The sequence below is a fragment of the Rhipicephalus sanguineus genome, chromosome 4 (assembly GCF_013339695.2).
Source record: "Rhipicephalus sanguineus isolate Rsan-2018 chromosome 4, BIME_Rsan_1.4, whole genome shotgun sequence".
Classification (NCBI taxonomy): domain Eukaryota; kingdom Metazoa; phylum Arthropoda; class Arachnida; order Ixodida; family Ixodidae; genus Rhipicephalus; species Rhipicephalus sanguineus.
In genome coordinates this window covers 84,394,103-84,420,392 of record NC_051179.1, presented here as the reverse complement: position 1 = coordinate 84,420,392, position 26,290 = coordinate 84,394,103, and the positions used below count along the sequence as shown (strand labels likewise).

General features: G+C 46.6%; 2 protein-coding genes across 2 annotated transcripts in view; both read left to right on the top strand.

Annotated features, from left to right (window-relative positions):
* Positions 1-26,290, top strand: part of LOC119390358 (translocation protein SEC62) — a gene marked incomplete at its 5' end in the record, with an annotated part of 434,026 nt that overhangs the window by 36,595 nt on the left and 371,141 nt on the right.
* The window catches only part of LOC119388837 (uncharacterized), a 33,139-nt gene continuing 24,987 nt past the window's right edge, over positions 18,139-26,290 (top strand). Inside the window, exons 1-2 of the mRNA XM_037656224.2 lie at positions 18,139-18,448; positions 20,355-20,461. Of these exons, the coding sequence (XP_037512152.1) occupies positions 18,268-18,448; positions 20,355-20,461 (288 nt within the window). The 5' untranslated portion in view covers positions 18,139-18,267. The remainder of the gene's footprint in view (positions 18,449-20,354; positions 20,462-26,290) is intronic.

Sequence of the window (26,290 nt, the reverse complement as noted above, 5' to 3'; positions counted from 1 at the left end):
TAGTTAACCATGGTTGACATTTTGTTTATCTTGAAGAAAGAATATAAGTCATGCTTTCTGAGAGCGTTTAAGCACGTAATTATAATCATTAACTATAGCCAAGTAGCATCACTGGCGGCAGTTACCACAACGCGTATAACACTATGTGCAAGCTTTACAGATTACACTGATTTGAAGGACGACGTATGTACAATTTCTCTTGTGCGTGATGCCTTCCTTAAAATGCTCGTCAGCTCATAAAACTGCCTATTTAAATGCGTGGCATACGAAAAGTAAACTTGGACTATTTAAGGAAAGTTAATTATTCATAGGCACTGGGCGTATAGGAGGCAATTTAGGATTCCGGCTGTTAGCCACGCCACCCGATTCCTGTGTTAATAAAGGCTATGGTAGCGTGAATGTATTCAGGCCTATTTTTTATGTTTTTTCACAGCTATCTATTGTTGCTCCTAATCGTGTTATCCGAGTACGCAGCGCTATTTGCGGTATTGATTAGCGAGGCAGCTCACGAAAGCTACTGAGCAGATTTCCTTCGCAATCTTTTAATCCAGACATAAAGACACATGTATGCGCATGCGCCTACAGCCGGACAACCCTGCAGTGTATCAACAATGATCTCTTAGGTAATTAAGCATGAAATTAGCATCTCTTAATCCGCCCTCTGTTCCACTAATCGTTCGTTTCATACAGGGCCACCACTCCGACAAGCAGGGTTTACCTGTCGATGTCCCTCTGTGGCAGTGTTCAACCGAAAAGTGTTCAACGTGGTGTCACATATCGTACTGACCATAAATTTTAGAAGTTCTGACGCAAGCCACTTTTAAAAGTTATCCTGCACGTGTCAGGGATGCAATTTACTCAATAAACAGTATCCAACAAACGAGGTTGCTGCATTATGGCGGTCGCGTCTTGGTGCTGCTACGAAAAGTTGCGATACAAACCACCCGCATGAATTGCACGTCGATTTGTTATTCTTACTGAGCATTTTACACTAACTAATTAGTTCGCATAGCGCTAAAGTCCCGTGCGCTATAATGTTTACAATTTTCTGATGAGTGGAAGCTCCTATTCATTACAAAGCTCCTTTATACGACAAAGCGAGTGACCCGCCAGAGCAAACTGCATAAACGGTATGGATACAAATCACGATAACTGCAGTCGTTACAAGCTAAGAATAAATGGAAGCTATACCATCCAGAGATAATTTGTATTGATGCCAGTTCTAATTGCATTTACTCATATCTTTGACGTCAAGCACCTTTCGCGTATTTATGGTAGGTGATTTTTCCTTACAGACATGCTCGTGTTCTTGGTTTCTGGTCGAAAAACTTGAAGTTCCTGGCAAACGTCAGCAATAATAATAATAGTAATAATAATAATAATAATAATAATAATAATAATAATAATAATAATAATAATAATAATAATATAATAATAATATCTGGGATTTAACGTCCCAGAACCACGATATGATTACGAGAGTTGCCGTAGTGGAGGGCTCCGGAAATTTAGACCACCTGAGGTTCTTTAATGTGCACCTAAATCTAAGTACACGGGCTTCAAACATTTCCGCCTCTATCGAAAATGCAGCCGCCGCGGGCAAACTTCAGCAAAGATTTCGACATCACTGGGGGAAACGTGATTTTAGGTAGGGTCGACGAACTTTTAATTAACCCTCTATTGCATGACGCCCCATATTTGGCACATACCCATGGACATTTTTTATTGGTGTCGCAAGAGAACCAATTGTAAATGGGACATTACCAGAGTAATTCCCGTAGTTATGCGCACTTAATATAAAAAAGGTGCCGCCATCCATGATGCAGTATGAAAAAGAGATGTGAAATAGATTTCACGGTGCACGTGCAAGTTCGGCATGCGAACGACAGCAAATGGCATTTTTTTTCTCGCAGCCTTTCTGTTTTTTTTTGGCTGCAGAAGCATGAAAAAAATATTTTGGCATATCTCGTGGTCTTAAAAATTCATGCACTCTACTGCTTTTCTCAATTCCTTTTCGCACTACGTTATGCAGCTGGAAATTGGTGTGTGCCATATTTGGCACAGTGTGTAATTCAGTGACGAAATGCGCATTATGCATTATGTTTCACGAAAGTCTGAGATGTCAGCCACAGTACCTGGCAATATTTTGTTACATTATTGGCATGGGTGCATGAAAAAATTACGTGAGGTCCGACTAGTGCAAATCGATATTTAGCTTTTTCGATCTCCCCGGTAACTGACGCTCCCAACCGCAAGTCAGTGGTTGGTAATTCAGCCAGAAAAGTATAGTGGGGCACCGTGCGAACAGGCAAACGTGTAAGCGGCCATCTTGCACATTGATGTGGGCGGTCAGATGCACTAAGTGAAATGTTGAATTATGCCCGAACACAGGCAGCAACTGCTTCGCTCTGTTCCATAAATCAGTGAGAAATCGATTTTAATCGATGTCAGCAATATCGCTCGCCCATCTGCATGATGTTCCATGTTTGGCACAAACCATATCTTCATTGATAAAGTCACAATAAATCTGAAACTTCTTGCATGTGTTCTTATTCGTCTATTTTATAATAAAAGCTGAGAAAATAATTGTTCAGATGACTTTCTCGTAACCATGCAATAGAGCGTTATTATAATATGCGTAGTGCTTGCATTAGCAGGGAAGAAGTAGTTATGCTTACAGGGGAAACCACCTAACACGGCTTTCTTGCACAGATGAACTATCAGAACATCACGGCACGCTCAAGGCAAGACAGACCTGTATATTACCACGTAGTCGTGACGGTGAAGAATGAAACAGTCGGGCTGTTAAAGAGGAAACTGTTTGTTGGGCGAACTTGGGCCCAGGAAATGAAAAGTCAAAGTACAGGCAATACACGCTGTACGCTGATAGCGCCAGCCACAGTCGTCGGCAGTGGGTCATGTGATCATCGGCTAAACGCGTCCCCTTTACACATCAGTAATCGAACCTTCCAGCGTTATCGCTGGTGCTCGCGTAAGCTCTGTAATAAACTTGACTAGTCACGTCCTGCGCGTAAACGTAATGGAACGATCTAAAACAATCGCGAAGCTTCCCAAACATAGGTGCGCGGCCTGCGCCGAGCGATGATAATAGGTTTTATGGGTGAAACCCAATCACATCAAAATGAAGAAATGAGGGTGCGAGGCTATATTACCGATAAGCGTTTGGTTACTCACTCATCAGAAGCGCTTGATAACTGAGCAATGTGTCTCTGGTTGCGACAACGCCGAACGACCAGTACGCGAGTTGTCTTCTTCGTTCTCGGAACGTGAGGCCCGCACAGGACACGAGGAAGCTGTCATGAGGACGGCAAAAGAAATTTATTTCGCTCAGCTGATAACAGTGTTGACTTTCCAAGAAAGGTGTCACGAGATACATAGATGAAGTGCAAAAGGCTGGGAGATTAAGCGCGAGATAAATGTTCCCCACTGTGGTATACCCAGATATAAGGAAGGGTGTAACGGGAGACAGGTGAAAACGAAATGCACACGTTGAAAGAGAGATCGATGGAAACTACGTTTACTCATTTACATGGAATGCCGCCGAAGCCGTTGCCTGTTCAACTAGCGTTAGCGTTAAAGAGCTCGTTCGCAGAAATTCCGGTGTCGGTGTCGGCGTCGTTGGTTGTGAGCGAAAAATTATCATCTTGTGCGTGACCGAAAAATCGGCAAAGATGCGAATAAAATAACAAAGATCTTGGGTATGACTGAGAGTCGAACCCAGGCCGTCTGCGCGGCAAGCAGGTGTTCTACCACAGAGCCACGCTAATGCTTGAAAGTTCTTGGGAAAAAGAACACTATATGAATGTCATGTAGTGGAAGTACTCCTTAACACATGTAATATTGCGTGGCAGAAGCGTAGAATCGCGTCAGGCGTCAAAACAGGCGAATTGCGCAAACAGTGGGTGTTTTAAAGGCCCACCCATTACAAAGCGCTCAGACATATTTAATCATCATCGGCTGCAAAAGCATAAAGTGAGAGAGACAGGTTTATTTACAGAAATGCAGAGAACGGCCAATGATACGCGCACAGTCGTTTCCTTACGGCACGGCTGAGGCATGCACCGAGAACCGAAGCGAGGCTAGCAAATGAGAAGGCGATGCGCATACTCTATCGCGTTCTACTCTTGAAGGCGAAGCTCAAGCGTCCTCCAAGTTTTATTGCCATAGCAAATATATGGACAGTCTCGGCTGGTTTCGGCTGCCGCCGTCATGCAAGCGTTTCTTCATTACCAGCAAGATGGCGCGAGGAGCGCAACGGGCGCGTTTAAAAGTCGTCGACCAGCTTGCTCGGTTCTTCTAATATTTGCGCAGGGAGAACCTTGCCCTTCCGCTGCCTTCTCGCGCGGTAGTTGCCGCCGGGGGGCAGATGTTTCTGCAGCGTAGCAGCGCGTCCATCACGGGCCGCTTTTCTTGCTATCGCATTCATTGATTCGCCCTTGCAGCGAAACTGACTTTTTTTCTTCAGCACTTCAGCTCTATAAGTGGCTGTTTCTTCCGCATATAGTATCTAATTATATTAAGTATAAATGCCGACATGGTAGTGTCACATTCTTAAGGGACCGATGGTTTTTTTATTTTGTGTTTTTAAGCAAAATTACGATAAGTTCATTTGAGCGCTAACGGGATGGTGAGACCCTTGGCACGTAATTTCAGATATTTAGAAGACGACAGTTCAGGTGCGTGAAACATCGTGTGCAAAAAGGCATGCACATGATCTTTTTTCTTTACTCGGAAATGCGACCATGCCTACATTTTCTATCATCAAATAAGTTGAATTAGGGAAAACGAGACCTACATCTATTCAAATGGAGTAACGTCTACTGCAACCAGGAACAGAACAGCGACCGAAAAACAGAAGTGCTTCCTCTTTTTCTCTTTTTATTTCTCTATTCCTATCTCTTTCTCTCTCTCTCTCTCTTTATTTACCATCGCACCTCCACTCGCTATACGTGAACAGTCGGCAGTGATGTCGCCAGTAGAATGACCTAACTGATTATTATGCCTAGTGCTTTGAGTAGCTGTGTATTTCTGCATATTGCATGCAAGAACATTCAATGATAGTACCCAGTCCCGTATCGTGTGATTGTCGCCGTCCGTAAAGTGAGGAAACCAGAGGGATACGCACGTACACATTTCACTTCAACTGTTTACTTTTTGAACAAACAAAAAACAATACACACAAAAGGTACTGTCATCAATATTACACCTCTAATGACTGATTCGACTTTGCTAATTAAGAGTCCAAAGCAAAACCTAGTTTCGAAGCACGTAACAATAAAGTCCAAATTTAGTTTCTTTTGTGGCAGTTGGCGTCAGGGGTTGCACTTTAGACTTGCTGGAGCCCTCGGGGCGTAGCCGGGGAAACGACTTGATACCAGGGACCGGAGCGTAGCCGATGTGGATTCTGTCCACACGGTGTCACTGTGCGTCTTCCTTTCGGCCGAGCCAAGGTTCGGCTGCCCCGAGCTCTAGGTCGTCTTCTTCGAAATCTTGCTGCCGTCTCCCGAGATTCCTTCGGGGTCAATTGTAGGAGAGGAGCCCTTCTTCCTGCCGCACCGGTGCGCAAGGTGCTTACACTGAACTTTGCCGGGCGCCGGGACCGTGGGGCCCGCGCTGGGGGCAACTTCATGCTCTGCTGTAAGATTCGGGAAGGCCGCTCACGGGGGCGGCTTCGAATTCGCACTGTTTGGCGACGTCTCGTCTTGGCGCAAATTCACTTGGCATTTGATTATTCAACGCAGTCCATTTGAATATGCACGCTCATGACAGTGATCGATGGCAGAGCCTGCGAAGGGCGAACTTAGGTGAGCGCTGTCTCTTTTCGCGTAGTGTAAACTAGCGCATCTGAAGCGCTGGCCAATCGCCCCTTTCCTGAAAGGAAGTCAATATTTATTCAGTATAGGGCGTCGAAGCGCACTTCGCGTGACACACGATTTGCCTAAAGCACGGGCTCACGCAAACAGTGTGCCCATGCGCTTTCATAGGGGACCTGAACCACGTTTCCAGGTAATCACCGAATGACCTTAGCAACAGAGTTTACTGCCCCCCAATTGATTGCCGCAAAAATTTATTGAATCCATCAAGAACGAGTCAAGTTACATGGATTTGTCACACGCTTTAAGCGCTTTCTCTCTTCTCTCGCCCAGACGAGCGCGCTGGAAGCTACAGTAAGGGATGGCACGACGGAGGAAGCGCGCGGGATGAAGCGCGATTTCTCTTCTCTCCCGTTGTGATTCCTGTGCGCTTGTGTGGATCACTGTGTAATTGTGTGATCCTAGCAGACTATGGAGTGCGGCGCCGGCGCCACCACGTGGCAAGAAGCGCATCTGACCCAAATGCCGCTTTGATTTATGTTTATTACCTTAAGAGACAGGAAGTGAGCGGAGTGGGTCAGGGAACAAACGGGGGTTAAGGACATCATAGTTGAAATCAAGAAGAAGAAATGGATATGGGCCGGGCACGTAGCACGTCGGCAGGATAACCGGTGGTCATTAAGGGTAACTGACTGGATTCCAAGAGATGGCAAACGCGTGACGGGGAGACAAAAAAATCAGGTGGGTAGATGAAATTAAGAGGTATAACGTGGCAGCAGAAAGCACAGGACCGGGTTGATTGGCGGAACGTGGGAGAGGCCTTTGCCCTGCAGTGGGCGTAGACAGGCTGATGATGATGATGATGACTATTAGCCAATAGAATGCTATCTGCTGTTCGACGTCAAACAGCAGGCGCCGGCAGCTCCGAAGAGAGTGAGCCCAGGTATCTGTATGAAAAGAGGGTGCCCAAGAAAATGGCGACTTCACGCTCCGCTTCTAAGCTCTCCTGGCCACGCACGACTGCCAGATTTGGCTGAGATATGTGGTGAAAGTTTTGGCGCCAAAAGAAAATAATAAAGAGACACGGACAAAGAAAGTGGCGACAGGACGAAGCGCATCGTCCTGTCGTCACTTTCTCTGTCCGCGTCTTTTTTTTTTTTGGGGGGGGGGGGGGCACAAGTTTCACCACATATCACCACCTACAAATCCATTCTCACATCCTTTTCTCTGAGATGTTCATAGCAGTGTCTGCTATCCACCGAATGTATTTCTACACCAAGCGCCAGAGGCGGTTCATGGCTCTGTTAGGGAAAAATACTTTCGTAGAGATGAAAGCGAAATAGTTACGCAAGTAAGAAAAATGCCGCGTACGAAGTTCGATGTACTGTCTGCAAGACTAGCTTCAACACTTACGGCAGCATTTTGTCTTCGAAGATTATTCGAAAGCATCACGCATACATGGTTGAAGTCTAACGCACACATCTCTTTATTTATTTCCACATTTCATAGAATCAAATTTATTTATTTATTTATTTATTTATTTATTTATTTATTTATTTATTTATTTATTTATTTATTTATTTATTTATTTATAAAAATATTGTTTCGAAAAGCAGTGGGGAAAGCAAGAAGAGTAACACTTGCAGTGAAAAAAAGCAAAAAAAAAGATCACAAGGCATCTTGCAAACTTGTTTTTAAACAATAGCCTTCATTAACATCATGAGTTGCAGTCTACTTCATCTAAGAGAGTCGAAGTCCAACCGTACTCTATAACATTTCGCAGATTGGAACCTTCAGGGTATGCGCGTTGAATGCTGCTATGCATGCGAGCGTATTAGTTGTCCTCTATTTCCTTCTTCCTTCCTCAATTCTTCTCTTTCTTTTTCCCCTCTGCCCGGTGAGGTAGCAAACTATCCGGTTTGCTACCCTACACGGGGTTAACCTCCCTACCCTACAACCTGGTTAACCTCCTTGTCTGTCCTTCACCTTCTCTCTCTCTCTTGTCTATCCCTTATGTTGGCAATTGAGGCGGGACGGTAGTTCCAGGCGGCACTTGTCCTAGGAATAAAAGAGTCAGTGCACAATTCTATGCGACCACATGGTAGGCCTATCCTATAGCAATGATCCGTCCTTGCAGATATGTAACCAGGGGGGTTAAACAGGGTGCCCTTCAAATAATTGTGATAATGATAGATTTTGTGAAAAAGGTTAAGACGAGATTATTTTCGGCGCCATTGAAGGTCAGGCAAGTTTAGCGTCACGGACGTGACACTGGAATGAAGTGAATAATTCGATCGCGCCCACGACAGCAGTCAGGGAATGCTGAATGTTATGAGGTATGACGCATATGCTTGAACACATCTAATAACGCTATCAAAGCCGAGGTTTACGACGCCTCCTAGCCTTGCTATTAAGTCTGTTACGGAGCGCTACACTCTATGTGCCTCCTTCATAAATTCATGAAACAATTTATTCGCAGGGTACGCTATGTCAGTGTTGAAGTCCGCTGCTACTAGCATGCACGGGCTTGCTTGCTTGCTTGATCCTCTTCTACTGGCTCTTACCCACAAAGGGGGATTGGCCATGAAACCGGCGGTAAACATTACATGGAAATTTAGAATTTAGACAAAAGTAATTGAATTAATCGGACTACAAGCGAGTATTGAAAATAAAATAAGAATCTTTGGGTTATGTGCCAATAGAATGAGAAAAGAACCTTAATATCGAAAATAATCAATTAGAGAAAAGAATTATAAAATACCAAATTGCAATAGGAAATAACTTAATAAGGAACTCTTCTTGTGTCTCGAAGAAATTCGCAGACAGCTATGCAAACGTTCCTGTTGCTGTGGCCCAGAGAAGACGCCCCAAGGGAAAGAATATTTGCAGAATCTAGAGGAATGTTCAAATTTCTCAATAAATATTCGAAATGTTTTTTCCTGTGACTAGAGAAACGACGGCAATGTATTAAAAAGTGATCAATGTTTTCAGGCTCTTGACATAAAAAGCAAAGAGGGGATGGAACCAGACCAGCCCTGTGTAAATAAAATTTAGAGGAGGAATACGGCATCGAAGTTTAGTAAGGGACACCTCCAATTTACGAGAGGGACACCATTTATTGTTCCAAGGAAAAGAAAGGTGACCATATTCTTGCTGTGGTAATCTTGCTTTCATGGAATCCTGATGTAATGCGTATTTTCGGAATCTAGATGCAGTAATAAAGTCTGTATCTGGTACAATGTATATTGCAGGACCATCTAGGGACCACCGCGCGAGAACATCCGCCATCTCGTTTAAAAATATGCCACGGTGACCTGGCACCCATACCAACCGCACTGTGCTTAAGTTTTTGGGAATTAATGACATGAACAAATTTAAGGAGGAGGACTCGGAAGGAGAAGTTGAAGTGAGAGCACTACATACAGATTTCGAATCAGTGACTATTACAGCTGACGACTCATTTGCTGAAAGCTTGCGAAGGGCTAAAAAAATTGCTAAGAGCTCTGCTTCAAATATTGGAGTATAATCCGGCAGTCGCAGTGAGAATGACCAAGATAAAGCCTCTGAAAAAATACCTACTCCCGCTTTCTCTTCCCGCATGGATGCATCAGTAGCAATTACGTTAAAAATTCCCAACTGGCCTAAATGGTCTTCTAGCAAGCCTCTCAGATATCTAGAGGGAAGAAATTTAGAATTGGATGGGAATATATCATTGAATTCAATTTTTGTCATGCACGGGCACTGACTTGCTTGCTTGCTTGCTTGCTTGCTTGCTTGCTTGCTTGCTTGCTTACTTGCTTCCTCAGAAATATGGCACTTGCCCACTCTGGGGGATTGGCCAAGACTGCGTGCCGTAACTTCTCTCTGATACCTTCAAGAATGCATAGTAGTAATAATAATTATGTATAAAAAATCTAAATTAAAGAAAGAAAAAATAAAAATAAATAAAATAAAATGACATCTAATGTATTAAAAAATTTCCGCTCTGACTTCTTCCTCTGCTAATCTCTTGCCGTCAGCCAGTCATGCTAGGAAACATAAGACAGAGTTTCGCCAATAGGGTGAAGCAAAAAATGCGATAGCAATAAACAGTAATGTTTTAACGAAGAAGCTGTTCTTGGTCGAGCCTTTCATGTCCGGGATCCGTGGTAACGCTTGTGGGCATCGTAAACGCGTGTGCGCCACAGACACTGGGTAAATCTCACTACTCAACACATGTGCACTGAAGATGAAGGCAACAGTTAACCCACCAAACGGGTATGTTCCACAGAAATCTGTGCAGCATATCAGAAAACTATCATCATCATAAACGCGTATGCGCCACTGAAATTGGGCAAGTCCAACTGCATACAACTTCCACTAAAAAGGAAGGAGGCAACAGTTAGCCCAACAAATCGCGTGCGCGTTACCACAGCCACACCACCGCCTTGTGATAGTTTGTGGTTATACAGTGAAACCTCGGTGATACGAATCTCACGGGACCATCAAAAATATTCGTACCATCCGAAATCCGTATCACCAGAAAGCGTGGAAAATTAGCATGCGACAAAAGAAAGCTGGCGTACATTTTCATTTATTGTTTTTCAGGGCCACAGCAACGTCAGGAAGAACCCTGAATGATTGTCAGTCAAGTTTTTAGGTGTCGGAAATTGTATCAGCACTCGTAAATATACGGTCCGTAAGCGCGTATTTAATTAATGAACCAGGTGCGTCGTGACCCGCGACAGCTGTAGCCCCTTCGAAATTTTAGTATGCTTTTTCGCATGACAACAGAGTACTGCAGCGAAAGTAACAAAAGAAACGCTTTGACGCGATGTATCAAGGTCACATAATTACAGAACCACGGTCCTGTGTTATGATTTTGTTATCGCGGAGGTGTTGGGGATGTTTTTTGGGAGATTTACGGCCGTGCCCGCACAAGTGCGACCTCAACGGTCGCGCATGCTGACGTTGTGAGGCCTGACTCCTTCGCCAAGACCGTCCTCGCCTTCTTTCGGTCCTCGCCCACCTTTAGAAAAGTGTTTTTCTTACACCGTGATTCTGACCATTTGGTGGTGCGGAGCGCATGCCCACGCTTGCATCCCGCGCTCGCGCGTGCTTGACGCGTCTTCCGCGACAGCGCGGTCAGCCCCCCCCCCCCCCCTTCGTACCTGGGCGGCAGCGTACGTTCGTATCAAACGTCGCTGGGTGGACATCGGTTCGCAACAACCATGCTCCATTAAATTGCAGGCCAATGGGCCTTGGCCGGGACCAACGAAAAATTCGTATCACCCCGAAATTCGTGTGAGCTGCGATCGTATCACCGAGGTTTCACTGTAAATGGTGGTGGCTATACTGCCACCTCAAAGCTTAATAAAGGGTTTTTCATAAAGAGCAGTGATACAACATATCGGAGCCACTTAAGCGAAGGCTTCTTTGTAAACCTGCGTATAAGAGTGTTCAATAAAGAGCTGTGACACAACATATCTGAAAGACTTGCAAAACATAGAAATGCGTTAGGCAGACGAAGGGAATGCCACCAGCTTCGCTGTTTCGAGGCGGAGCTGATTGAATTTTGTAATGCTAAGCAGCTCACTGCTTTAGGAAAGGCGGCCACTCCAGGACGTAGAGTGACCTTCGTGCTGTTCATGGCTTCAACGCAAACTTTAAGACAAGATCACAACATGTGCAAAAAAAGTATGCGCCATCGGCTGATCCCCTCTAAAGAAAAGGCGCGAGAAATCGTGGGCGACCACGATCGGTCGATCAAAGTACGCACTCTCTGCCGGAAACACGCAGTCCCCAGCGAAGAATCGTTTACAGTTAACAAACCTTTACAAAAAAGCCCCTCTTCAGCTCATATCTATATGTGCGGTCAAGGACGGCCGACGCGTTACCTCTCTGCTTGAGCAACGATTGTCGGCAGCATTTGCACGCTTTCAGTTTCACGTATAGAACATCGCACCGGGCAATGTTATCGATTTCAGCTTTATACAGAACACCATGGCGACGGCAAAAATGCTTCTGGAGAGTCTATATAATTGAAAAGAAATCTGCGTCCACTCGCTGCACTACGTGCACGCGAAACTGTAGGTCCACTATGTTGTCACAATGAGCATGTAGCGAGTATTAGAGGGCTAGAGCGCATCCGGAATGCCGGTATGCCCAGTGACTTTTGCGTAATTCTGGGTAACCTAAGGATTGCTGCAACATCTCTTTACACAATTCCCGTATTGATTCTTCATTATGTGCAGCACAGTTTGCTGTAAACGCGCCAAGGTGTACATACTGTGGGCCAGAGCTAATCAAGCTGCTTGTCAGCCTTTTCTCCCAGCTTCCCTCATTTCCATGTTGAAAAATAAAGGACCTATTACCTATTTCCCGTCTGGAGGCCCTTCATTTAAACGCAATGTTTTTAGCCCGGCCTCCATAATGCCACGCCAACCGTGCTTTTAGGCACGTTTTAGAGCGAAAGCTGTTATGAGATCACAACAAGGGCTGTTTTTGGCGGCGTAGTTGTCCGCCGCCGCCTGTGTGCGTAACCACTATCGCGCGAAATAAGAACAAAAAACTAAATAAGAAAAACATCCGGGGTGGAACGAGGTTCGAACCTGGGCCCTCTGCGTGGAAACCCGGTGTTCTACCTCAGAGCCATGCAGTTTTTTTTTTTTTTTGCTTTATTGCCTGTTTCCAGACTATGTGCTTTATGATGTAATTCAGAGCCAGGCAGTCTTGAAACTGCTTTGCAATATGGCCCTATACAGGCTTCATGTCGGAAAGGAACCACATTAACATATGTAATGCAGTGTGGTACAAGAGTAAAATAACAACCAGGCGACAAACAACGTGAATTCTGTAACCAGGTCTCACACAACGCGAATTGCGCAGCGAGTGGGTTGCTGAATGCTTCCAACTCATTACAAAGGCCTCTTCTACAATTCTTCATCGTCATCAGCCACAGCATCAACAAAGTGCAATATACCTTACAGGTGTTTAGCGGGTACCACGGTTTTCCGCAGAATGACAAAAAATTGCATAGTGGTTGTTTCCCTACTTCACAAAAATTATGATGATTTATAGCCTAGTGGGTTCCCCGCATGTTCACTGCTATTGGTTGCCAAGGAAGCCCATAAGGCTCCCATCATCCATTTCCTCAGGGTCTCAATAAAGTTAATTCCCCCACTCTCTCTCTTTCTCACGTTAACGTATGTTATATAGCATCGTGGGAGAGTTAAATAACAACCGGGCGTCACACAATGCGAATTACGTAACTAGTGGGTCGTTTAAAGCTTCCAACCTATTACAAAGGACTCAGCCATAATTCATCATCAGCCCTCTTATCAACAAAGTGCGCAGACTGCCTTGCAGATGGTACCTCGCTTCTCCGCAGAATGACGATTAATGTCGTGGCGGACATTAGGATTGAGTTAGGATTTGTGGCGTAGTGGGACCCACTACGCCACAAATCCTAACTCAATCCTAATGTCCGCCACGACATTAATCGTGGCGGACATTGGTACATTGGACACGTTGGTAGTTACTTGTACTAGCAGCCACAATAGAGTTTATAACGGGCTCTAGAAATGCCGCTCTTCCAGCTCTCGCTGTGACTGTGCTGCACTTTCCACGCAGGCCTGGCGTTTTTTTCGCGTTCCACGAGTGTTTTTTTTTTTATATAGAATTCCGCCAAGCCATAGCAGAATCAAACTCGTATTGTGGACTTAAGTGACAGTGAGCGCTGGTCCTGTCGTTTTCTTGTTGCTGCCTAAGCCACCTAAGTCTTCTTATATTAATATTAAGTATCGGTGGGAGGCTGCCTTGTCCAGTTTGGAGTCCGAGATCCGGGACCAGATCCTGGACTGGGCCAAGAAGGCAGCGGAGGCCGACCACTGGTAGGCTCCTCAGCTCCGTCCACGCTCTCTTCCCTTTTGGGATAAACGAAGTTTTCCTCCTCCCTTCGCGCATGAAAACCTAAGTTTCGTTCTGATGACACCGGCCAGTCGTGGCAGATGCTTACAAGGAAAATTCAGCTGCCGGCTCGATATAGGACGGCGCTCCAAGCGGAACTCTACAAAATCTCCTGTTTCTTCAGGCGTACATACGACAGCCTTCATTTTCATTCGCCATTTCAGTGTCGACATCGAAACTTCCATTAGCGTCCCCTCCGTGTGTTTGCAGTGCAGCCTATAAATCTCCGCTCTTCTGCGAAACAAAGCAGTCGGAGAGTATATGGAGGCAGAATCCCAACGACGCGTCTATTCGTAATGATTCGCCTGCAGAACAAAACAAGAGCGCAAACGTGCTTTCACAGCGGCGGGTTTCCGGATCCGCAAAAAAAGGGAAAATAGCGCTAAAATGGATGAAGGCAGCACTGCACTTTACATGCCCTTCCTGTATAGGCTGCCCCCATTTTCCTTTTAGCTATTTTTATACATAGCAGGACAAAAAAGCACACACACACATGCACACACAGACGCGCGCGCACGCACAGAGTTAAACGCGGACAACTGTGTGTGTGCGCGCACGCGCAGACACACACAGTTGAACCTCGTTATAACGACCCCATATATAGCGAATTATCGGTTACAGCGAACTAAATTACGAGCCTTGGCTGCTTACCCTTCCTTTCATTGACATTCATTCTTTCTATAACGAAAACGAAAACACGAGAGCCGCCGCTATATCGGCTGTAACGAAAAGATGTTCGGTTCGCGCAACGCTGAAAGCTTCAATGGTAGCATTCACAGTGAAATCAAGTAATCAAGTACGGCCTCCCGAAAATTCACAAGTCTGGAGTCCCCCTGCGCCCAATAGTAGGCTTCTCGCGCTCACCAATGCGATCACTCTCCACGTACCTGCACCGGATAATTTCACCCCTAACCGGAAAGACCGCGTCTCATGTGCGCAACGCGGAGGACTTCGTCGGACTGACATCAAAGCTACGGCTAGAGAACGACGAGTGCCTCGTATCGCTTGATGTGGTGTCTCTGTTCACCAGCATACCGATACAACTGGCAGTCACCGTAACCCGGAATGCCTTAGAACGCGACAGTGCTCTGAACGAGAGAACCCCTTTGAGTGTGGACGAAATCTGTCGACTCCTGGAACTCTGCCTATCAAATACGTATTTTTACTTTAAAGGCGAATACTACAGGCAGACTAGAGGAGCACCAATGGGAGCCTCAATCTCCGTGACCGTGGCCAACATCACCATGGAAAACATCGAAGAGAGAGCCCTGAGCACCTTTGCACAGAAACCCAAAGTGTTCTTGAGGTACGTGGACGATTGTTTCTGCATTATAAAGACATCGCAGCTCACCAACCTACTCAGCCATCTAAATTCCATAGAACCGGACATTCAATTCACTTGTGAGCGCGAAAAAGACGGATCCCTTCCATTCCTTGATTTACTAATCAAGCGAGTGGGAGATTCCCTAAGTTTCTCAATCTACCGCAAACCTACTCATACAGGCCGCTACCTGCACTTTAATTCAAATCACCCTGCAAGCCACAAAACAACAGTAGTCAACACTTTGGTGAGAAGAACGGAAACGCATTGCACGTTAGAATCAGACAGAAGGAAAGAAAGAAACACCGTGTTCAACGAACTCCAAAAAAACGGCTACCCGCCCCATTTCATTCGGAAAGCAATCCGACGACAAAAAAGGAAAGTACTTCCAACGAATCTTCCAGCGTCGCCGCCTTCTCAGAAGCGAATCTCTCTGCCCTACGTGAAAGGCACCAGTGAAGCCATAAGCAGACTCCTAAAGAAGGAAGGCATAACGGTCGCACACAAGCCAACCAACACAATAAATCTTCTGCTACCGAAACCTAGGGACCTTCCACCAAGAGAAAGAGCGCAAGGCGTCGTCTACAAAATCAAGTGTTCCGACTGCCAGGCCGCATACATTGGCGAAACAAAAAACTTGACCGAAAGAATTAAACAGCACAAAAACGACGTCAGGACGTTCTCAAGACAACGGGACCCCCTTGCAGAACACTCGGAAGATGCCGACCATAAGATTGACTTTGAAAAAACCGAAATCCTAACAACAGAAACTAACCAACAAAAACGGCTGTTATTGGAGTCATGGTTCATTCAAAACACCGAAGGCAACTTAAACCGATGCAAAGGAAACCTGCCGTCAGTATACATTCACGGACTAGCTACAGCAAGAAAAACAAATTCAAACAAAGTCGCAAGTGAGCAAAACCGTCCCCGGCCGCCCCCAGCCCATCAATCCCACGCAACCACGCCAACCGCGGCAACCGCAACCCCCTCAACACCCTCACCACCAAAGAAGACGCGCCTTCCCTCCTTCTCCACAGCTGGTTCGAAAGAGAAGTTAAGAGCTGCACCTCGACCCTTCCGCTGTCACTCCCCCTGAAGAAGGAATCGAGTTGATTCCGAAACGTCGGGAAATAAACCCATTTTTGGTTGGAGCCCTTTGAAAGTCTTAATTAATTAACCCAACCAGACAGGCAAATCTGTCAAAATGTTCAGCTTAAGGTCCTTACAGTGAAATCAACATTGAAAGACAATTCGCACGCACCTTTTCGTCGTGAAATTCACAATCAGATCCTTCTTCGAATAAATATCAAAGCGGGCCTGTTTTGACAAACAAAGTTTGTTCTGTCGTTATTTCACCTTCTCATGTTTCGGTCTGTGTAGTTTGAAATCACACAAAGAGACAGGTAAAGATTACCTCGTTTGTAGCTGGATAATGCGCTTCTGTATCTAGGATTTTTCCGCGATTCAGATTGGCGATTTATTACACCTAATTTCACCTCTACTGCTACAACAAATGTCGGATGTAACGCACTAATTTACGGTCCCGGTGCTAGGTCGTTATGACAAGGTTCGACGTTGTATATTACTCAATTCTATTAATTTATCAATCCGCTCGGCCACTACCGTCATAATAACGTGGGGAACTTGGGCATCGCGTGTGCGTGCGCGTGTGAGTGCGTGCGTGCGTGCGTGCGTGTGTGTGTGTGTGTGTGTGTGTGTGTGTGTGTGTGTGTGTGTGTGTGTGTGTGTGTGTGTGTGTGTGTGTGTGTGTGTGTGTGTGTGTGTGTGTGTGTGTGTGTGTGTGTGTGTGTGTGTGTGTGTGTGTGTGTGTGTGCACGCACGCACGCAGTGGGTACTTCCCACTCCTCTGGCGCGGGACCACATACGCGATTCTCGTTTGACGCTACAATAATACGCATTCGATGTCATATAGAGAGTGGCAAGTAAAAAATCACAGCATATCCACTGAGTGAATGATGATGAGTGGGCGAAGCTGCGGAGGTTCATCGGTAAACCGTGAATCTTCCGTGAATTCTGCCCAGTACATCATCACCGACGTGAGATCGGGCGCGTTTATACTAAAGGTTCGATGAGAGTTATGACGACTTGCAGCTCACTTTAATTTTACATGTACGCTGTGAATTTTCATTGTTTAGAAAACCATTGCTTTAGAAAACATCTGGCGGCTTTTCGTTTTGCTTTAGAAACATCTGGCGTCTTTTCGTTTTGCTTTTAAAAAACATCTGGCGGGTTTCGTTGGTTTATTTCATCAATCAACGGCGTTTTGAACAAAATTTTTATTGTTTAATCACGCACAGGAGAAATCTCACCAGGCACTACCTTGGAGGTAAACAATGGCTGCTAATGGGAATGAGAGACAGAAGAAGTCGGCTTTGAGCTAACACTTACACTTCTACTTCTACTAACGTTTCCTACTGGAACATGCCAATGGCTGCTAATTGGGAATGAGAGACAGAAGAATTCGGCTTTTAGTTAGCGCGCACGCTGCGAATTTTTTATTGTTCAACAACGCACAAGAGAAATCTCCCACCGGCACCACCTTGGAGGTCAAGATCTGGTACTAGCGTTAAGACTGGTTACGCACTACGACGGGGACGAACGGGTGCCTCTTTAAGGAGCTTCGCCCCTAAATGAAGGGACGGCTAAGCTTTTTTAACGTTATCGACCAATAAGAGGAAAGAGGAGAAATTCCGTGCACCAAACAACTGGCGAGGATATAGGAGGGGAGAGAAATGCCCTCTGTAGCGTCCGTGTCAGCCTCGGTAAACTTGGCGACTCTGCCGCTTCATTTTTTATGCACTGTTGTATACTCAGATGGGTGATGTCCATTGATAGAGAGAGAGAGAGAAAGATAGAAACACCCTCTGACTGTGTACGTTTGTCCTCTGCCCGGCTCGTGTGCAGGGGACTGCGCTTGTTTGTTCAGCTGCTCCCTGCGCTTCGCTTCGCTGAAAAACAAAAATGAGGAGGAAGAAAAAATCAAAAGAACGCTGACAGGCACGAGTTAAATTACACAAATGACTACAGCCAAGCCAAGAGTGGCGACAGTTACATGTCGCGAATATTAAGACAATCTTCGAGGCAGTTTTGAGAGTCGGCCGCCCGTTGTATGAATCTCGGATTCTGTTCGTGCGTAGGGAGATGAATAATAAGAAACGTGGAAAAGAGAGAAGGCGACTTCTACCTGGCGCGGCTATCTTGGCCGAAAGCGCCATGTTTGGCGATCCGCTGCAGCACCGGTGGCCATTCCTGGTTGTCATCATGCTGCTGGGCTGCGCTACAACTGCAAGCAGCGGGAAAAACCTCTGCAACGTTGCACCGGGTGAGACGTATACGAAGTTTGTTTTTTTCTTGCACCGATAGGCTGGGTTCAGAGAGCCAGAAAAACTAGGACGTGGTCTGGGCCCTGAGCAGGTGAACGTTCGCACCTGGGAGAGCGTGGATCGATACCATTCGGTTGGATAACCTGTTCAGGATAACATTTAATTCTCTGCGCCCTTGTTTCTCGTGCGAAAGTCACGTTGCCGACCTAAAGCCACGGGCCCCGCCACGGTGGTCTAGTGGTTATGGCGCTCGACTGCAGACCCAAAGGTCGCGGGATCGAATCCCGGCTGCGGCGGCTGCATTTCCGATGGGGGCGAGAATGTTTGAGGCCCGTGTACTTAGATTTAGGCGCACGTTAAAGAACCCCAGGTGGTCGAAATTTCCGGAGCCCTCCACTACGGCGTCTCTCATAATCATATCGTGGTTTTGGGAAGTTAACACCCACCCCCCTTAAAAAACAAAAAAACCTAAAGCCACGGGGGGCGAATACCACTGCCATCCCGCTCCAATCTGCGATGTAACGTGTTTTTTCGGGAAATGCGTTTTGAGGAAAGCGCTAACAATGACTTCATGGCCAGAATTGATTGAACTTTTAAAGAGGACTAACCTTCTATATTTATATGGATAGAGTAAAGCTGCTGAGACCAAATTTGTGGTTATTGCATTTACGAAACGATAGGAAATGCAAGTGCAGATGTCCATTTAAAGCCACCCGCTTAATGTTAAAGACCGAATGAAATACAGAACACATTTATGTAGGGAGTCGTGTGCGTGCGTGGGCGTTCCTGCGTCTTTACATATCACAACAAAATGCCATTTTACTGCTGTATTACGTTTATGGGATTTACAGACATCAATTACATCTTATTTTAGTTCCTGGTGTTTACATTTACAGTTCATTTACCGGCCCTAACATCTAATTTGTTGGTACAAAACCACCCACAAGACACACAGGCTATTCCTTGTTTATTAATTAATGAATTCTTGGTGTTTAACGTGCCAAAACCACAATGTGATTGTGAGTGGAGGGCTCCGCCGTAGTGGAGGGCTCCGAAAATTTCGGCCACCCGGAGTTCTTTTACGTGCGCCTAAATCGAAGTGAACGGGCGTCGAGCATTTCCGCCTCCAACGAAAATGCGGCGGCCGGGAATCGATCCCGCAACCTGCGGGTCAGCAGTCGAGCACCGTAACCACTAGACCACCGTGGCGGATATTCCTTGTTTAAAGACACGTGATTTTAAGGCTCGCAGCGTGCGCTCTAGGATGGTAGGATGATTCATGCCTGGCGGAGTTCTATGCATGCATAATGAAGAAGACAGTACGAAGGACTTTACAAGGAGGACCTGCCTTGTTCTTGCGGACTTCCCTCGTTTTGCGTCTTTCGAGATGCCTTTATTTTTTGCATTTTAATATACGCAATTTCTTTCTGCATGGGCTTGTGGAAATAATTTTGTTGAAGTATATAGTATATAGGAGGAAGTAACACACCAGATGTTGTCGGGGCGCGCAGAGGGGGGTGGGTGCAAATTGGTGTCAAGCCGGAATACCTGTACATTGAGGGGAGTGAGGTACACAAAATAACTGTCATTGCTGTGATTAAAGTGTGGAAGTTTGGGAAAGGTTCATTCCATCATGCTGCTACATGTCTTGAAAAACATACAGATAAAGTATGCGGCCCGACTGGGGGACGAGGAGGAAGGTTTTGAGCGCCCCTATGCGCGCCATTACTGACGGCTCTGGCACATACCCGGCCGAAGAGCCACAGCCGGCCAATCGTTTATTGCCGACAACGTGGTGTCGCTCACTCACCGCTGTCGTGCGTCAAGATACGCAACGCTTGAGTCGGCGAATCCGGCGATAAACAGTTAAAACAGCCGCCCACCGTTTTCACTTTCTCGCTACAGACGAGTCAACCATGCTGCAGGTGGTCAAGCCTGTGGCAAGAACGCTCTTTAAATGCGTCGACGAAGTCATCCTGGCTTACAAAGTTCGTGGAGAAGTTGCGAGTGCGGTAAGTCTTACACGTTCCCACTAGCCAAAATATCTTTACTATGGGTTGGGCGAGAGGGGCACCGACAAGTGTGTCCCTTCGGGGCGCGGGGGAGGGGGGGGCAGGGAGGCGGGGAACTTATGCATTGTGTTTTTACTATGTGTAATAGAGCTGTGTTCTCTCTTACTATGTTTGCTTTGGGTGTCAAAGGGGAGGAGGGGGTGTTGTTGTGGCTGTGAGTGACGACTAGTGCGTCCCTTCGGTGATGCAGGGAGGTGGGGACCTTATGCGTCGTTTTTACTATGTGTAATACAGTAGTGTTCTCTCTCTCACACAAAGCTTGTTTTGGGGGCAGGCGAAATTCGGAGGGCGGGGGAAGGCGACCCCCCCCCCCCCCCCCCCCCCCCCCCCCCCCCCCGGTGTCCCCCGCTGGCACTCCCCTGTGCGTCTCCCAGCTTTTGTCTAAGCTGCAGTGCTCCTGGGAAACACCCACAAGAGTCCCCGAACCCTAACGAACTTCACGAACATCACTGAGAATGCGAGTCGTAGTATTGAACTCTGCATCGCTTGAAAGTTTCAAACAGTTACTTTATTTTCATCTACTGCACTGACTACGGCCACCACCTTCCTCTTTTCTGCTATACTTGTGCAGTCGTCGCCAAAAGTTGCCTGACCTCGAGACCTGAAGAACATTGAATTTCACAGCAGTTGTTGACTCCATAGCCAGTAAAACCTGCACAACGCTGTTCGGGCTTACTAGTACACACAGGATTTTTTTATATTCTTGAAGGACAACACTCCTCCTCATCAGGGGCAACTAATTGCTTCCCATTTAACGAACCAGTTTTATTATTTCGACCTCAGTGACCGAAAAAATATCGGACAAGAGAAAGCAGTGTTACGAAAGGACGATATTTGTAGCCGAGAAACGCAAGGCTGCATAAAAGTTCGCAACCTTAGCAGTGCTTTTAACAGTCGGACGCTGTGGGAACCTGCCATGCGCAGCGACCGCCCTGAACTTCAGGAGACAGTCGCGATGAGCTGAGGTAGAAGAGCAAGCCTATCGGAAGTACAAAAATCTCATCCGCCTACTTTTCACGGCCCATTTCTCTTTAAGGAGCCGCCAAACTACCTGCGGTAGTTTTTTAAAAGACGATAGTCTTTCTTGGGATACTTGAAAGCAGAAATTTTGGTCTGTCTGCCTGTCTGTCTGTCTGTCACATTATTCAGCCACCCGGCCAAAGTTTAAGCAATTTGCTGAACGCCCAGCCATCTTGGACGGATAGCGGCGTTCATACTTGTGAACATTATCGATCAAAAAGCAAATATTACGCATATCTGAGGCGCAACATCAATACGTAAGTATTAGCTGGGGCGTTCCTTTACTAGAAAATACATAGATACGTAACTCTAAAGACCCAAGTGTTTCTTAGGCTACGCTGAAAATGCGACGCTATGCAGGAAAAAGCCCTCTGCAGACGATATGGTGCTACCACCTGGCATTGGCCCTGAGTTCGGCACAAACTCACGTTTCCCGACGCCAGTGCTAGATGGTATCCATATCTCACGCAGCGCCTCCTCTATTTTATCAATACCAGCCAGATGCGGCCGATTCAACTTAGAGGAGGCGCTGTCTGAGGCAAGGCAAAACATAAATGGCAGAAAACTATCGTCTTTCGACGACATCTGCAGCGTAGCACCGCGGCCACTTTTTTAACAGTTCAATTAAACGCGCTCGTTGAGTTCCGAATGCTGTCACGATCAACAGTGCCAGACACGGCAGCGCTACACGCCACGGGCGCGCCACAAAATAAAAAAAAACAATCCCGTGCTTCTCTCCGGGTCTTTCGCTATCCCCAGCGTAAGTAGTGACGTCACTACGAAAATCTGGTCACGTCAGCAGCAGCAAGAACCTATTTGTTTGCCTGCACCTACGCGCGCTTCGTGTTTATCCTTCTTGCAGGGCCAGGAGGAACACTCAGCCAGGAGGAGAGACGAGCCAACGAACAGAGATTAGCGAAGGGAAAAGCGAAACAAGCGAGGGCCGCATTTCGATCATCAAGCGCGTCTAACTCTTCTATTGCGGCACCATTTCGAGAAGTTCTCGCGGTTACCTGCTCGTTGTATACTCGTGCACAACTGCAACCACACAACTAAATTCCTTCCTCTCTGTCTTTTACACCGAAAGCTGTCATGAGATCATTTCAACGGCCGTTTTTGGCGCCGTAGTTGTCCGCCGCCGCCGCCGTTGTCCGTAACCACTATCGCTCGAAATTTCCAGGATGGAACGGGGTTCGAACCTGGGCCCTCTGCGTGGGAGCCCAGTGTTGTACCTCATAGCCATGCCGGTGCTTGGAACTGCCTTGCAAAAAGACGCTATATAGGCTTCATGTCCGGAAGAAACCACATTAACATATGTAATTTAGTGTGGTAGAATAGTGAAATAACAACCACGCACCACACAACGCGAATTCTGTAACCAGGCGTCACACAATGCGAATTGCGCAACGAGTGGGCTGTTGGATGCTTCCAACCCATTACAAGGGGCTCTGCAATAATTCTTCATCGTCATCAGGCACGACACCAACCAAGTGCGCATTATACCTTACATGTTTTTAGCGGGTACCACGGCTCTCCGTTTAATGACGAGAAATGGCATAGTGGCTGCTTCCCTACTTCACAGAAATTATGATTATTTATAATGTAGTGGATTCCTCCCAAGTGCACTTGCATTGGTTGCCAAGGAAGCCCATAAGCCCATCATCCATTTCCTCAGGGTCTCAATAAATTTCTTCCTACCTCTCTCTGTCTCTCTTTCTTACGTCAACGTATGTTATATTGCATGGTGGGAGAGTGAAATAGCGACCGGGCGTCACACAAAGCGAATTACGTAACTGGTGAGCCGTTTGAAGCTTTAAAGCCATTACAAAGGACTAAGCCAAAATTCTTCATCGTTGTCAGTCGTCACGTAAGCAAAGTGCACATAATGCCTTACATAGGTGTAGCTGGAACCTCGCTTCTGCGCACAATGACGAATAATGGCGTTGTAGGTGCTTCCCAATTTCACAAATATTGTGATTTATGGCGTAGTGGGTACCTTGCTAGTGTACTTGTATTAGTAGCCCCAAGAGAGTTTACAACGGGCTCTAGAAATGCCGCTCTTCCAGCTTTCGCTGTGACTGTGCTGCGCTTTCCGCGCAGGCCTGGCGTTTTAACGCGGTAGCGTTAGAGAGCTCGTGTCGCAGAAATTCCGCTGTCGGCGTCGGCACCGTTGGTTGTGAGCGAAAAATCATCCGTGAGCGAAAAATCGAGAAAGTAGCAAATAAAATAAACGATAAAATCTTCGGTCCCAATCAGGATCGAACCCAGGCCGTTCGCGTGGCAAGCAGGTGTCTTGCCACAAAGCCACGATGTTGCTTGCAGCTGCTTCGGACAAAAACACTACATAAATGCCATGTAGTAGAAGGAGTCTCCTTAACGCATTTTGTTCGACAGGTGTCACGACGAAAACGAGCCCATACGGTAGGCGCATTCGCGAGGCCATCAAACTACGTCGAAAAACGCCGGGATAGTGCAGCCATCGCCGCTAAATACACACACGAACTTTCAAACAGCTCTAAAAATGGACAACTATGTCCATCTAGAGGAAAACATATCAAGCCAACGCAGCAAACGCTAGATATTGTGCTGCCATCTGTGAGGCATTGTGAGAAATATGTCTCGACTTTTCATGGCATCCGAGAGGGCCGGCGCGCGGCGTATATCTTGGAGGCCATGCGACTCTTGCTTTAGATCGAAAGCCTGTAAAATTCGCGCGCGTGCGTGCGTGTGTGAGTGTAACAATACACATTAATAAGTATGCACTTAGTGGTTGAAGTGCGCACTAGGGGCCGGATTTCGCTATCGCGTTCAACTCTTAAAGGCGAAGCTTAAGGGTCCCCCAATTTTTAAAGACGATAGTCTTTCTTGGGGAACTTAAACGCAGAAATTTTGGTCTGTCTGTCTGTCTTTCTTTCTGTTTGTCGGCACGTCCCTCGATTCAGCCACTCGGCCAAAGTTGAACCACTTGCCCAAGGGCCAGCCGTCTTGAACTGGTATGGCTGTTCATACTTGTGAACGTTGTCGATCAAAAAGTAAATATCATGCATATCTGAGGTGCAACATCACTAAGTAAGTATTAGGTGGCGTGTTCCTTTAATAGAAAATGCATACATACGTAATTTTAAGGACCCTAGTTTCTTAAGCTGCGCTGAAAATGCATAAGAATGGAAGCTTGAGCGAGTTGGTATGCGTTCATCTTTGTTGAAACCGCGCTCACTAGACGACGACGAAGTAAAAGAAGGCACAGGACAGGCGCTGCCTGTCCTGTGCCTTCTTTGTCGTCGTCTAGTGAGCGCTGTTTCAACAAAGCTGAAAATGCGACTGCGCTGAAATTTGCCTTCCTCCGTGCCCTTCGCACGAGCTCATTGTGTTTCGGTTTCGGTTCTGTATTGCACTGTACGAATGCCATGGGTTGGTGTTGAAAAACTTTACTTTTGAGAAGGCCAAGAAGGTGAAAAAAATATTTAAAAATGAAAAAGCAGCGTTGTGGGCGGCCTTCAGGATGCCGGTTGTGGGCGCCGCTCTGGCGTTCCTGTTTGACCCAGGCGACGTGTAAATAAAAGAGTGTGTGGAGAGTACTCGTTGAGTGCGGACGTTTCTCTGCTTCAGCGCTTCGCGCCAAACCGCGTTTTCGGGCTGGCTGGCGTCCCCGCCGGTCGCGTTGGTCACCGCCGGTCTTCGCCTGCTGCTGCGCCGGCACTACCAGCACGCAACACAGCACTCATGTTTCCCGACGTATTGCCAGATGGCGTCCATATCTCACACAGCGCCTCTTCTATCGTCTTTACATGACATTTGCAGCGAAGCACGCAGATACGCGGCCAATTTTTTCACTCGCTGTCTGTTTTACAACCGTACAGCTTGTATGGCATGAGCAGTGCGAGAGCAGCAACAGAGAGGTCACCACGTATCTTGGACAGTGAACAACGGTGTACAACGACGGCGTACAAGGCACCGGCAGGCCACGCGCGTTAATCGGCCTTTTTTATAGCCACCCTGGGCCCACGACATTGTCTACGTAATAAGTAGGTCTACGTACTAAGTAGGTCACTTACGTGTGCGGACTCTGAATACAACGATGACTTCATAATTGTGTGCAACAGAAAAAAAAGGCGGGGGAGCGGGGTCAGCAGTATAGCCTGAAATTAATCACCTGTATAGGGCCTAGATTTTGTTCTTAATTAAGCATGGCAAGAGCATCGAGGAAACAGCCTAATGGTTAAGAAATCCGCATTCAATATTCAGCACTGAACGTACACTCTATAATCGGGTAGAGCCATCGATGTCTGCAGCAGTTCCTTCTCAAAGGCGGGTGCACGCAAACCTTCACCCATGGGCGCGCAGTCCTGATTGGCGTCATGAGCCGGACGGCCTTTGGAGAACATTTCCGAGTGCATAAGCGGGGCTATTTTTTAGCCTCTGAGGCGATCGGCTTCTGCGCTTCGGCCGTTTGGGCGAGGCCTATCCAGACTTCTCATGAGATCGTGTTGAAAGCTCATCAATGAGAGCTCAAAATTCTTGTACTTGAACGACCTCAGGATCTTGTTTTGCCAAATTCCAGAGAGCATGACCTAAGTTGTATCCGAATACAGGCGCATTTGGCGCTACTGATTGTTTTATTGCGATAGCAATTACATGGACAGTCTCGGCTGGAAAATGTCCGTCCCCGTCGCCGTCATTCACCGTATATGTATAAGTATGTATATATGTAGAAAAGCCACAAAGAAAAATAATTCAGAAATTCTTTCC